This window comes from Pleurodeles waltl, chromosome 4_2 (genome assembly GCF_031143425.1).
Source record: "Pleurodeles waltl isolate 20211129_DDA chromosome 4_2, aPleWal1.hap1.20221129, whole genome shotgun sequence".
Lineage (NCBI taxonomy): Eukaryota > Metazoa > Chordata > Amphibia > Caudata > Salamandridae > Pleurodeles > Pleurodeles waltl.
Window position 1 is genome coordinate 48,134,668 of NC_090443.1, and position 14,477 is coordinate 48,149,144.

At 46.4% G+C, this 14,477-nt stretch overlaps 1 protein-coding gene across 6 annotated transcripts in view; it reads left to right on the forward strand.

Moving 5' to 3' along the window:
- Window positions 1–14,477, forward strand: part of PAN2 (poly(A) specific ribonuclease subunit PAN2) — a 415,349-nt gene that overhangs the window by 214,251 nt on the left and 186,621 nt on the right. For all 6 annotated transcript variants that reach the window (XM_069230608.1, XM_069230605.1, XM_069230604.1 and 3 more), the window contains one exon: window positions 10,716–10,822. In XM_069230608.1, coding sequence (XP_069086709.1) covers window positions 10,716–10,822 — 107 coding nt within the window. The remainder of the gene's footprint in view (window positions 1–10,715; window positions 10,823–14,477) is intronic.

A 14,477-nucleotide genomic window follows, 5' to 3' on the forward strand; every position in this document is an offset into this window, starting at 1 on the left:
AGTAACACTCTTGCAGCAGTTGCACCCCAAGCAACAGATAACATTGAGAACAATGCAGAGAATTCCATGGATGATGGCTTCTTGTATTGCAATAGTACCACAGGCAAGACTACACATGCAGCCACTGCAAGAGTACCTGGTGAGTCAATGGACTCAATCACAGTACAACTCCAAAATCTAGTGTTGGGAGACAGCCACACACATTGTCTGCAATGGTGGAACACACAGAATCTGTTAAAAGAGTGGCCGTTTCTAGACCCTGTTCCCCAGATCAGTCTCACAGTGGACCCATCTCTCACAGGCTGGGGTGCTCACCTCCACAACCTGTAATTACATGGACTTTGGGACTTGAAGCACAAAGCCTTATGCATCAACTACTAAGAACTCCAAGCCATTATTCTAGGATTGAAATATTTTCTGGTTTACCTTCAAAGCAAAGTTGTCTTGGTCTGGACGGAAAACACAACAGCAATGTTTTACTTACAGAAACAGGATGAACACACTCTACAGTTGTCATGCCTATCTTGGACAATCTGGCGTTGGGCAATTCGACATCGGATTCACTTGTTAGTAGAACACCTCCCAGGGATGGACAACAACTTTGCTGACCTGCTCAGCAGGATGTAGCAACAAGTCAACGAATGGGAACTCCACCCTTGAGTCCTCCAGCCATACTTCCAATGGTGGGTATTTCCACAAATAGACTTGTGTGCAACTGCAAACAACGCAAAATGCCCAAACTTTGTCTCAAGACTCCAACGATCAGAGGGCAATGCTCAATGGATGAACTGGTCAGGAATATTTCATATGCTTTTCCACCTCTCCCTCTTCTTCCATTTCTGGTGAGGAAACTCAAGCAGACCTCTCTCTCATTCGAATAGCTCCCACTTGGGCACGTCAACCCTGGTTCACAACTCTACTTGACCTGTCAGTAGTTCCCCACAAGAAGCTCCCCTTCCAGACCTTCTCACTCTGAACCATGGAGAAATCAGGCACCCAAATCCCAAAGAACTAATCTTGCGATTTGGCTCCTGAGATCATAGTTTGGATTTTTGAACTTACCTACAGAATGCATGAACATTCTTAACGAAGCATGTAAGCCTACAGCTATAGCATGCTAGGCTGGCAAATGGAAAATATTTGTTTTCTATTGTCAAAACAAACAGATTGGCACTTTCAATGCAACTATTCAAAATATTGTTTGCTTTTGGCTTCATTTACACACTTGTGGGTCAGCGTATACATCAATACGACTATACCTTGCAAATCTACAGAACAGACCACACTTATCAATGTTCAGGACACCTGTGATTAAGGCATTTATGGAAGGCTTTAAAAGAGTAATTCCACCCAGAGTGCCTACAGCACCAATATGGAACCTTAATATTGTACCTACTAGACTACAGGGACCACCAGTTGAACCATCGCATAACTGTCCAATTCAGTTCCTTTCATGGAAGGTAGCATTTCTAGTTCACTAAGACATGTGAGTGAGTTTTAGGCTTTAACCTTGGAGGAACCTTTCTTCCAAATTCATAAAGATAAGGTAGTCCTATGTACTAATCCTAAATTTCTTCCAAAGGTTGTCTCTACATTTCACCTAAATCAATCGGTTGAATTACCAGTTTTCCGTCTGCAACCGGAATCCGTTGTAGAAAAGCTCTTCACACTTCAGCTGTTAAAAGGGCATTAACGTTTTACGTTGACAGAACTAAAGAGTTTCGTAAAACCAAACAACTCTGTTGCCTTATCACCTCCACACACAGGGAAGGTTATATCTAAAGCAGGTGTCTCAAGATGGATAATTAAATGTATTCAAACCTGTTACGCTAAAGCTAAAAGAACTTTGCCTACACCTTCTAGAGCACACTGAACTCATAAAGTAGGTGCATCTATGGCGTTTTTAGGTAATATACCAATTGCTGAAATTTGTAAAGCAGCCACATGGTCAAATCCACACATTTTCACTAAACACTATTGTGTGGATGTACTAGCACGACAACAAGCAAATGTTGGACAGGCAGTAAAAGCATCTGTTTGTGGTGTGTAGTGCTGTAGATTCACATGCGCCCGCCCTCCTCCCCGGACACCCTTGGCATTACTTCATTACACATTATTTGCATGGACATCTTTTCTAAACACTCTCCACACACTCCATTCTCACCTGACTGCCGGACAACAATGGAGTCGATTCCCATGCACCCTACCACCGAGCGGAGGGGTCACTTTACCTTGTGACTCCAACAATTTCTTTGAAATAAAACAATTTGCACACATCTGGACCCAACACTAGATGGCAGAAGTATGCAGAGCATGTGAATCTACAGCACTACATGCCACAAACAGATGCTTACAGGATGAGTAACATACTCCTTCTGACCTCTGACTGCTCTTGCACTTACTTTGGATCCCATATTTTAACATCTCCTTGTTTCCCTCTGACACACTTGCTTCTGCCGGCTGGCCCCTTTGCGCCACCTGTTGCTTCTGCCCACTCAACCCCTACCTTCTGACCCCTCCTCATTGTTTGTGTCCCACCCATTGCATCTATCCTCTGCCCCCACCCCCTCCTACTTTTTCTGTCTTTTGGTAGCATGTATATCGCTGCACGCTGGAGAACACAATAAGGAATCAGCATGCAAACCAGAACAAGAGTAGAAGTATGCAGACAGAACAAGGAACATGCTAATACAGGGCTACATATCTACATAGGCACAGGGACAGCAGAACTAAAGACACAAGTGTACAACTGGGAAATCTAGGTGCCTCTGCAGAACCTCATAAATTCCACCAGGAACAATGAGAGATATTGCAAGGTTATTGGTGGGAGCGCATTAGAGACTGAGTGGTATTGAGTAATGTGTGTGATACCAAATAAATGTTGCAAGACTGGGGAAGTGCCTCCTACCGAAATGGAAAATTGTTAATTTGTACCTTATGTTGCTCTAGACACACATGCTCTGCATACTCCTGCCATCTGTTTTTGGGCTCAGACATCTGCAAGTAATTGTTTTTTTTTAATTTATTTTTTAAGGTGATTTTCGAGTTGTGATGTATAATGACTCCTGTCTTAGCTGCAGTGCAGATGGGCATTGACTCTGCCATCTGGTTTGGCTCATAGGCAACTTCCAGCGCTTGCTTTCGGCCCCAGTCAGTTGTCTCGTCTGGAGATGGGAGAAACTTTACTTAGTGACAAATCTTTGACTCTGCTTAGTTTTTCAGAGAGTGCTCAACTGACATCAGCCTCCTTTCAGCACCTCACTGCCAGGACTTTGTGCCCTCCCTGGGGCACTCTTACCCTTGCCTCGAATACTTCATCAAGAGTGCATGTACTGTGATGGAAAGGATCCCCATCCAGTACTGCCCTTAGTGCCACTCGTAATTCCTGTGGACCGACCCCTTTGATGCTTCGATATTGCAAGTGGAGGTTGGCACACCAGAGGGTACAGAGGCCAGAGTCAGACACCTGAAATCTACCAGCAACACAGCGTCCAGGCAGAGGAAGAAGTCAGCCCCTCAGTGGCACAGTTCCCCCAGCTTTCACCAGGCCTGGCTGCTGCCTTTTCCTCGGAGTCTGAAGAGGAGGAAGGTCAGGATTCAGGTACCTCACAGCCACGGATGAAGATGCTAGCTGTGGGTATGATAGGTACTGACACACAACTTAGACCAGCACAACGGCTCAGAGTCGAGGCAACGCACTGCCTCCAGAGGGATTGGGTGTCAAGCCCATTGTCTTAAAAACAGCTAGCCGGGCCATCTCTGCTTTTGCACCATGGTCTGCACTGACTAAAGCCTTCAGACCCAGCATTACTCCCTACTCCATGTACTGATCCAGCTTGTGCATCAGGCCTGAAGATCCTAGATAAATCTCAGGTCTCTTTGAAGCCAAGAGGACCTTCAGCGCCAGCACCGAAACATGCATCAGCGCTAAAACCAGCCTCAATGTCAAATATTCCTTTGGCTCCATAAGTACAGCCTGTGCCATAAACACCCCCCCATGACCGGCTCTGAAGTGTCTGAACAGCCCATCCTCCAAGGAGGTGCTGAATGCACACCAGAAACCTGTTCATTCACAAACTGGCAAGATACCACCTAGCTGCCCATAAAACAACAGACTTTGCCACAAAAGAGGGAACTCCCCTTAGAAAAGCACATTGCTGTAGAGCCTCTTCCAGATCCCAAGCACAAAAGATGCAAGGATGGGGACACCAGCCCTCTCCCTGTTGCACCCGAACCACCATCTCCTCCACCACCCGCTTACCTTACCTGATCCATGTTCACCAGTGGGACGCACCTGGTTTCTACTGACAACCCAGTGGACATCTACATTGTTGATCATCCAGGGGATAAAGACCCAAATCTGTACCCAGCTAGGTGCCCCCCCTTCAAAATGACACTACTGCATATTAAAAAGTGTTAGAGAGGATAGCCACATATCAGAAGGTGGACATGCACTTCTTTTGGGAGAAAAACAGCTTTCTGGTGGAGATTCTAAGACACATTGCACAGTGCAAATCCTCCCATTCCTCATGGGTATGCTTCAGTCCACTACAGACACCTTTAAAGAGCCTGTGAAAGCAAAAGTGTTCACACCCCGAATCACCAAAACATACAAGTGTTTTCACAATGACCCAGCATACATACATGGCCCTACACCTCTTGACTTCCTCATGGTTTTCACTGCATGCAGGCCACAGAAGATGCTTGCCCTTCAGAAAAGGATAGGAAGAAAATAGATGCAGCTGGAAAAAAGTAGTGTAAAGGCAGGCGCACGCCGGAGAATGGCCAACTCAGCTGGCCTGCTCTCCCGATATACCAGTGTGCATTATGACATTATACAAGACCTCCTTAAGAATCTACCTAAGGAGTATAGGCAAAGTGGGGATGAAATTGTGGCAGAAGTAAAGACCATATCCAGCGCCAACATCTGCTGTACTGTGATGTCACAAGCACTGTGGTTGGAGGGGTTATCATCAGCAGCCTTGTAAACCGAAGATACAACAGAATCTGATGAGCCTGGCCATAGATGACAAATACCTCTTTGGCCTGCAGTTTGACCAGATTCGGGAGAACGTTAAGGAGGACATAGACCGTGCCAAGGCCATTTATGCCTTACAAACTTCCACCTCTAAGGGGTCCATTCGTAGGCAGTAATACGGGGCTGGTAGTAAGACCACCTCCCCAGACATCCCCTCCCACCACCAGAGGCAGCAGCAGGCTTACCACCACTAGACACTGGGATTACTCCAAGAGTGGCCTTCAGCGACAACAATTAGGGGAAGGGGCAAATGAACCTCCTAAAAGTGACTCCCCTCTGATCACACAATACCTGTCTGGCAAAAGCTTCAAGATTTCCTCCTTGAATGGCAGGAAATCACATCATACAAATGGGTTTTCGCAGTAGTTCAGCACAGCTATTGCTTAGAAATTCAAGTCCCCACCTAACCTACTCTCCACAGGCACATTCTCAGCAGGGAACATCTCAGTCACTTGGAGGAAGAGATCCAAGCTCTCCTTCAATCAAGTCAGTGCCAATGCATTACTGGGGTGTACTCATTACTTCCTTATTGCCAAAAAGAACAGCTCCCACAGAACCACTCTGGGCCTCAGGCCACCCCCGACAGATAATTTCTCTTTCCTCTATGGTGGTGCTGCAGAGTGTGATACCTCTGCTTCAGCAAAGCAACTACATGGTGGCGTTAGACCTCAAGGTATCTGGCTTTCTCATGACCATTCATCCCATCCCCTGATGCTACTTGCATTTCATGGTAAATGGCCAGCACCATCAGTTCAAAATACTTCCCTTTGGCGTCACCACTGCTTCAAGGGTCTTCACCAAATGCCTGGCAGTGGTTGCTGCCCACTTAAGGAGAGGGGCTATCCACGCTTCCCCTAGCTTGATGTTTGGCTGATCAAGAGTGTAGGAAGGCAACAGTGCCTATAGCACATGTAGGTGACCATCTCACAACTACATGCCATTTTTTTCACAATTATGTGGCTAAGTCCCACCTACAGCCCCCTCCATATACAACCCTTTCTAGGGATGATGCTGACCGGTCACCTGCAAAGCCTTCCCAGGCCCTCAGAGTCCCCTCCTTCGGGCAGCCTGTACCTCTTAATCTACCACAATGTCACCTCAGAGTCAAAACTCTAATGCTCCTGTTGGGTATGATGGCCATGTGCATCGTTATTCTACCATACCCCGGCTTCACATGCGTCCATTGCAGCACTGCCTTTCCACACATTGGTCACAGGAGGAGGGTCAGATTGAAGCTTGTGTTGGTAAAGGCCAGCGTCCATCGTTCCCTGCAGTGCTGTAACAGCAACAACTTGTTGTAGGACAGGCATTTTCTACATGACATTCCACAAATCACCACTACCACAGACGCCTCCCAAGCTGGTTGGGGACCTCATCTCGATCAGAACAGTGCAGTGTGTGTGGATATCCCAGCAGCAGAACCATCACATCCATTATCTTGAGTGTCTGGCGATACACCTCTCCCTCAAGGCTTTCCTGCCACTCATTAGAGGCAAAGTAATCGAGGTCACTGTTGGAAGCTGGCTTGGTGTATGGTGCACGTATGGTGTTATCACCTTATACCAGGCCCGGGTATCCCCTATTAGTAGTGTAGTCCGTGTCTAGGAAGCCAGGGCCCTCTAGAGGTAGCTGTGGATGAGCAGCCAGGACTTCTCTAGGAGACATGCAAAGCTTTTGCAATACCACTATAGTCACACAGCGCTTACACACATGAAAGAACCACACAGTGTTACAAAAATAAAGGTAGTTTATGTTCGTAACAAAAATACTGTATAGGCAATACCCCAACTGGAGGTAAGTAAACTCACTATTATATACACATTAGCAATATGTAAATATCATAGAAAGCAATAGGTTTTGGTAAAAGCTATAACAAAGTCGGGGCCCTAGCAGGGGGACCAAACCATGTACTAAATAAATTGGAATGAGAAAGGCAGTCCCTGACCCAAGGAAGTGGAGGCAGTAGAAGGGAGCTGGAGGAACTAGGAACCCCAAGAGGTGAGTACCAGAGGGAACCCCCCAGCTACCAGGAAAGCAGAGGTAAGTACCGGATTTTTCCCAAAACCAACAGGAGGATTTTGGAAAAGGATTGTGCAAGACCCAGACAAGATTAGAAGAACCCAAAGGTGGATCCTGACAGAAGAGGACCTTCAAAGGAAGGGGACCAAGTCCAGTTCAAGTTTAAAGTGTTCATTTGTGGCTGGAGCCAATAACCACCCTTCTGTAGATGCAGGACCAGGTCAACGGAGGGCGAAGTCAGCAGTACAGCACAGGAGCCAATAACCACCCTTCTGTAGATGCAGGACCAGTTCGATGGTGGACGAAGAAGGTCAGCAGTGCAGAACAGGAGCCCAAGAGGAGTTCCAGAAGTGATGCAAGTGATGTCCCATGTCGGCAGTTGAGATGCAGCCAGGCAGTGGTGCTGGAAAACCACCAAATAGCCTTGGCAAACGCAAGAGTCGGAGAAGAAGGTTTTGCAAGGCTGAAGAGGACCAGCAAGGTCTAGGGGACTTGACCCAAGTAGGGGAGTCCGGGTGACCCTCAGCAGCTGGGAGAGTCACAAGAAGAGGAGGCAGCTCCCACAGGCAACACATGGTCAGCAGGACCAGGAGTCGCAATGAGGCCCTCTCGGCACACCTTAAGAAGTGTCCCAGGTCGCTGGAGCAGCAGGCAGGAGCCTGTGTTTTGCAGGGAGAAGTGCTGGGGCCTGGGGTTAGACGGAGCCTGAAGATCCCTTAAAGGAGGAACAAACGAGCCTCTGTAGCTGCAAGAGTTGCAGTGCACAGGGCTACTGTCCTGCAAGGAGAGGCAAAGGTTTAGCATCTTCCAAGTTGGAAAGCTGGTGGAGAGGACGAAGGGGACCACTCCAGATGCCACCTGTGATGCAGGATCCACGCAGCTTGGAGGAGAAGATCCACATAGCTGGTCGTCATTGCAGTTTGCGGATGCAGTGGAGTGACTCCTTCACTCCAAGGGAGATTCCTTCGCGTGCAGGCTGAAGACTCATCGCCCCTAGAGGATACACAGCTGGGGAAATGTTGCAGTTGCTGGAAGGAGCCAGAGAAACAATGTTGCAGAGCGGAGTCGTCGCTGAAGTTGCAGATTCTGTTACTGGACGGTCCAGTTGCAGTCCCAGTGGCTGGACGATGAAGTAAACGATGCAGAGGAGTCCTGCTGGAATCTTGTACATTGAATTAGAGGACCCACCCAAGAGGGAGACCCTGAATAGCCCAGGAAGGAGGATTGGTCACCTAGCAGGGTGACCACCTATCAGGAGGGGGCTGTGACGTCACCTACCTTACCTGGCAACTCAGATGCTCCCAGGGGCCTCTGGCCACCTTGGATTCAAGATGACAGAATCAAGTGGCCACTTGGAGGTGCTCTGGGCACCACCCCTGGGGTAGTGATGGACAGGGGAGTGGTCACTCCCCTTTCCATTGTCCAATTTTACACCGGAGTGGGGACTGTGGGGGGGAGGGGGGTCCCTGGACTGCTGCAAACCAGTTTATGGAAGGAGGGCACCAAATGTGCCCTTCAAAGCATACTGGTGGCTTGGGGAGGCTACCCCTCCCAAGCCATGTAACACCTATTTCCAAAGGCTGAGGATGTTACCTCCCTCTTTCACAGGAAATCCTTTGTTCCGCCTTCCTCTGCCAGAGCTGGTCAAGCAGCAGGAGGGCAGAAAGCTGTCTGAGGGGTGTCAGCAGCGCGGGCTGCCCAGAAAACCCCAGAAGACTAGTAGGAGCAAAGCTGGGGGTCCTTTAAGGAGCCCCCAGAGTGCATGGAACCATACAACCAATGCTGGCAACAGTATTAGCGTATGACTCCGACATGTTTGATACCAAACATGCCCAGGTTCGGAGTTAGCATTATGTAGCTGGACACAGGTAAGTGACCTGTGTCCAGTATACAGGTAAAATGGCTTCCCCACACTTGCGAAGTCCAGGAAAATGGAGCTTGAGTTCATAGGGGCACCTCTCCTCATGCAGAGGTGCCCCCACACACACAAGTACCTGCAACCTGCCCTCTGAGGTAGGAGGGCCTGCCATAGGGGTGACTTAGTGACCTGGTGCAGTGACCTGTAATGAAAGGGTGCATGCACCTTTTCATGCAGGCTGCAACGGCAGGCCTGCAGGCCCATTTTGCATGGGCTCCCCTGGGTGGCACAATACATGCTGCAGCCCATGGGGAACCCCTAGTGCCCCAATGCCCTGGGTACCGAAGTGCCATATACTAGGACTTGCATGGGGGCACTATTATGCCAATTGTGGGTTGTTCAAAGTCCTAAGCAACCACATTTAAATAGAGCACACAATCACTGGGGTCCTGGTTAGCAGGATCCCAGTGAAACCAGTCAAAGCACTGACAACAGGCAAAAAGTGGGTGTAACCATGCCAAAATGAAGGTACTTTCCTGCAGTCAGGACAGACAAAATAACTGCCATGTACTACTTACAAAAGCAGGGGACAGCCACTCGATCTTCCTTTTCCTGCTGGCTCATACAATCTGGCATTGAGCACTTCACCACCACATCCACTTCATGGCAGAGTATCTCCTTGTTCTGCTCCCTAACCCTCCCTTGCTTCTGCTCCCTGACTTTCCCTTACTACTTCCCTCTGAGATACCTTGCCCTCTGCAACACCCCCACCCCTTTGCCCCTGCCCTCTTTTTAGAGCAGAGGGACCTGCAGGAATTTGCTGCTTGTCCTCCCAAAACATAAAATAACAAAAAGATAAAGAAGATGATGTGGTGAGGGTCATTGGAGAAGCAGGTGGGTAGAGGCAACTGGGAGAGGAACACACACACACGTGAGCACCACTAAGGGCAGTGCGTGAAGCGCACATGCGAGAGCTTGCAACACAGGGAAAACAGCAACCTGGAACACAGGAAAGATATTTGAAAGAGTATGGAAGCACACGAGGAAAGGATCTATAAACTCCTTTCATGGAGTGCGTGAGCAAAAAAAAAGACACAAGTCCCTTAAATTGAATAGTGAAAGGTTACAAGTCGGTCAAAGGATGGGAAAGAAACAATCCCCCAGGGAAGGGACAGTCACAAGATGGAGCAAGATGTATTAGGAAAACCCTTACCTAGAAAGCAAGCACATTAGTAGCAAAGCCTTTCAATGGTAATGGTGTGCTGTAGGCCTACAGTAGATATTTTCCAAGCAGACAGCTTGTGCGATCTGGTAGGCTATGCCTAAAAATCGTTCCTCAGGTGTGCTGTAGAAGCATACAACTCATTGATTCAGAACACTGGGACTGGAATGCTCCTGGTAGAGCTAATAGAAGATTAGGAAGGGAAGCCATTCAATCAAGAGTAGACAACTGAAATAAAGAATAAAGCCATCGGTGATTAGCAAAGTTCTGTGTAAAGGCCACTCTTATTATGTATGTTTTCTGTTTTTGAAATCACAAGTCTGCCTACAGACAGGTAAAGCGGTTTCATCTAGACCTTATGAGCCAAAGCATGTCTTCACTAATAATTTCAGTTCACACTTTTTTAAAATGTGACCACTCCCTTATCCCACTATTCCCATCTTCTGTCAGCACCATCTTAATTAAAGTTTTGACTTTTTTCACCTGATCCTGTTCATCCTACTCATCAACCTTTGAGTAAACAAGCTTGAGTCCCTTTCCTTGATTAAATGTGTTACTCCTTCTTTTCTTGCTCTCAGATAAAGTCGTCCGAGATTACGAGTTTGCAGAGGTTCTGAAGCGCAGCATCTGCCTTGAGCAGAACACGCAAGCATGGTGTGAAAACTGTGAGAAGTATCAACCCACGGTTAGTAAGGGTATTAGCAATATGAAACACAAGGAGGGCTGTGGGTACTGGACGTAGTTTAGGAGTAGGAGGTTAGACAGTGTTGTCACCTTAGGCAAGCCTGCTATGCTGTACATCCTTGGTGGTGAGGCTTTCATTCGCATGTGGATATTAGAGCTTACATCCACCAAGGCTGTGTACTTCAAAGGATCATGGCCTCCACTGCAACACACTAGTAGACATCCCATACTACAGCACAGTTATGTATCTCATTGTTAGTGTATCTGCTACAGAGATCAGTTTCAAATTTTTAGGGTATAAACTTCAGTCCCTTTGTTGCCAACTCAGGTTTTCTTTTTCCTGGGGTTGTCAAAAAAGGTAGTATTATTTTTGGTGATAACATCAGTTACAAAAGTGCCAGAAAAACAATTGTGTTACAGCCTTTGTAAAGAACCAGTATTTTGGTGCTTACTATCTGCTTTTTGCATTGCTCCCTATATAGGTAACTTAAGTAGAAATGCATGTCATATTGGTGCATTATTAGGTTCATTCATAATTTACATAGAACGTTATTTGAAACCAAACAAACCCAACCCACCCTTATCACTGAAGTAATAGCAAGTTTTGGTGATCAGAAAATAAGGTTCATTTCGGGTGCTGTCTCATTTACAAGTGGTTCAGGAGGGTTCTGGGATTGACTATTGTAAAATGTTCATCGCTTCAAGAATATGAAAGTTATTTTTGCTGGCAGGCTGACACTCTCTCAAATTTGCTGAACAAATTCACCTCCAGGTGATAACCAGACAGCCACTGCACTGAATAGCCGTCTTGACAGGAGTTCTTTTTATTTATTTGTGCAAAATATTAATACATAATCGGTGATTCCCTGCAAATTTGAATGCAGCTTTCATGAACACAGGTGTGGCATGGTAACAAAGTAGCAACCTTAAATGTGTGATGGTGTTGCATGTCATTAGCAGCCTTTTCTCTAATGACCTCAAAGTGGCGTTTTCAATTCTTGGTTGACCCCCACAAGTGTCATGGCCCTTTATTAGATATCCTGCAGTGGCCGGTCTCCCAGCATTCAATTCTGTCCCAATATAACACAGTTGTGCTGAGCCCTGTAATCCTCATTAGAGTTCCCCAGAGGCTTCTCTCCATTTGCCTGCATAAATCCTGGGCTGGGTGGGCTGAGTAGTTCTTTGTCATCTACTGGTTGCACGGGTTAGGTCTGACTCTCCTTCAAGAATAGGGTGAATAACTATTCATCACCAAGAGGAAGAAAAGGGGCTGATAAAGGGCCAATACTTCCTGAACAAGCACCAAGTTCAAGATGCTTCACCGTGGTCTGGTGAAGGGGTAAATCTTCGATGCAGCTAGATTTATGGTCTCTATGTGAAGCGAAGCCTGATCAGTATTTACTGAACAACCTCTAGCTCCTTTCTAGCCCAATTTATGATTTCCTCGTTAGCTCTTGCTTTCACTTAATTTTACAAATTGTAGAAAGAGAGAATATTGTAAATCTGTAAAATTGTGGGGTACTTTAACACAAAAATCACCCATTATGCCACTAACCTGTTTTCTGGTACAGCTAGGGAGGAAGATCAAAATATACTAAGTCCTATCCTCCCTACTTATTGTAGAGTAGATAAGAAAGGTAAACGTCTCCTAGGGGCATGTAGAGACAATAGCTATCTAATTGTAAATGGAAGAACCGGCTGACGATCTCATTGATTGATTGATTACCTTCTTGCTTCTTTTCCCATGTTGAGTTTGCTGTTTCAGATATTAGACTCTTCCTGGTGAGATCCTGAATTAATCTATTTTAATATTAAGTTAGCTCTAGTGGAGTCATTGCTTTGGAATTTTAAGGACGATCTAATGCATCTTGAAGCAGGGAAAGTGCATTGGAATACCTCAAATAAATAAAAGTTAAGCCATATTAAAAAATACTCTACAGCTTAACGTTTATAGACCTTTTATTTCTGTGGCTACGTTTTAGAAGGATGTGCTGTTCCTGGCAGTTACGAACTCTCCTTCTCAAGGGGCCTTTTGGGTAAATAAATTTAGTTATCATCTCAAGGGAAAGAAAGAAAAGGATAAACTTACTAAAAAGAAGGCGCACAGGATGGAAAGCCACAATTAAAAAAAAAAAAGAAAGAAAAAAGCATACTTACAAGATTGGGATAGAAAGCTGCCGTGAATAAAGATTCCAGAAGTTTCTGGCACATAATTAACAAATCAATGGGGATTATTATTAGCCCCCAAATCAGTCCAATTTCAAGCAGTGAGTGGTCTTCGTATATCCTAAATTTCTCCTCTGCTACCCATCCAGTTGAGGATGTATCCTCTGTGGCAGTCACCTCTTTGAAGGAGGAGATTTAAAGTCCCCTTAAGGGCTCAGATTAAGGATATTATACATCACGCTGGAGCCGGGGGTCTAGATCAAATCCTGATTTGATACTATAAAATCGGAAGTAGACCTCTGGTCAGGTTATTTGACAGCTCTGTTTAATTATTGTAGTGGGTACAGATCAGTTCCATCCTCATCGAGGGGTAGCATTTTACTGCTACATAGGAAGGGTTCAACTGTCATTCCTAATAATTATAGGCAAATAACGCTCCTTGATTCTATAGGGACACTTCTTACTAAAAGCCTCTTAAATCCTCCAATAGATTTGGGTGGATGCTAATATACCATTGGAGCAGGCTGGCTTTAAAGGTAACAGTTTAACCCTTAGATAATATCACAGCTCTCCAACTGATCTTCAGGAATTACGTGGTGTTACTTAAGATGCCGGTTTACGCCCCATGTATAGATTTTCAACAGTTTTTGACTGTGTAGATTGTATTACTTTGTGACAAAAGCTTAGAAAATCTAAAAGTCCTCAATCATCTCCTTAATCTTATAATAGCACCTTATTCCTTTATTTGGTGCCATGTACTACCTGGTGGATGGGGGTGGGTTATCACCTCAAATATTGACTAATAACTGTCCTAAACAAAGGTTCGATGGCATCTGTCGCTGTAGATACACATGTTCTGCATAGCTCGCCATCTGGTGTTGGGTCGGAGTGTTACAAGTTGTTTTTCTTCGAAGAAGTCTTTCGAGTCACGGGACCGAGTGACTCCTCCTTCTGTCTCCATTGCGCATGGGCGTCGACTCCATCTTCGATTGTTTTCTTTCCGCCATCGGGTTCGGACGTGTTCCTGTCGCTCCGAGTTTCGGAACGGAAAGTTAGTAAATATCGGAAGATTTTCGTCGGTATTGTTGCGTTCGGGATCGGCGTAGTTAGATGCAACACCGCATCGAAGATCGACGCGCTCCGGTGCCCTTCGGGGTAGTTTTCGATCCCCCGTTGGGGCCTGGTCGGCACGACCGCGTGTCGAACAACGCCGATGGAACGGACCCCGTTCCGTTTTTGTCCCAAATGCCACATCAAATACCCGTATACAGACCAACATTTGGTCTGTAACCTGTGCCTGTCACCTGAGCACAGTGAGGAGACTTGCGAGGCCTGTCACGCGTTCCGGTCCCGAAAGACACTCCGTGACCGTCGAGCCAGGAGACTTCAGATGGCGTCCACGCCGACAGCGCACCGAGAGTTCGAGGAACAAGAGGAAGAAGAAACCTTTTCGATCCACGAATCGGACTCCGAGGAATTCGACGATCAAA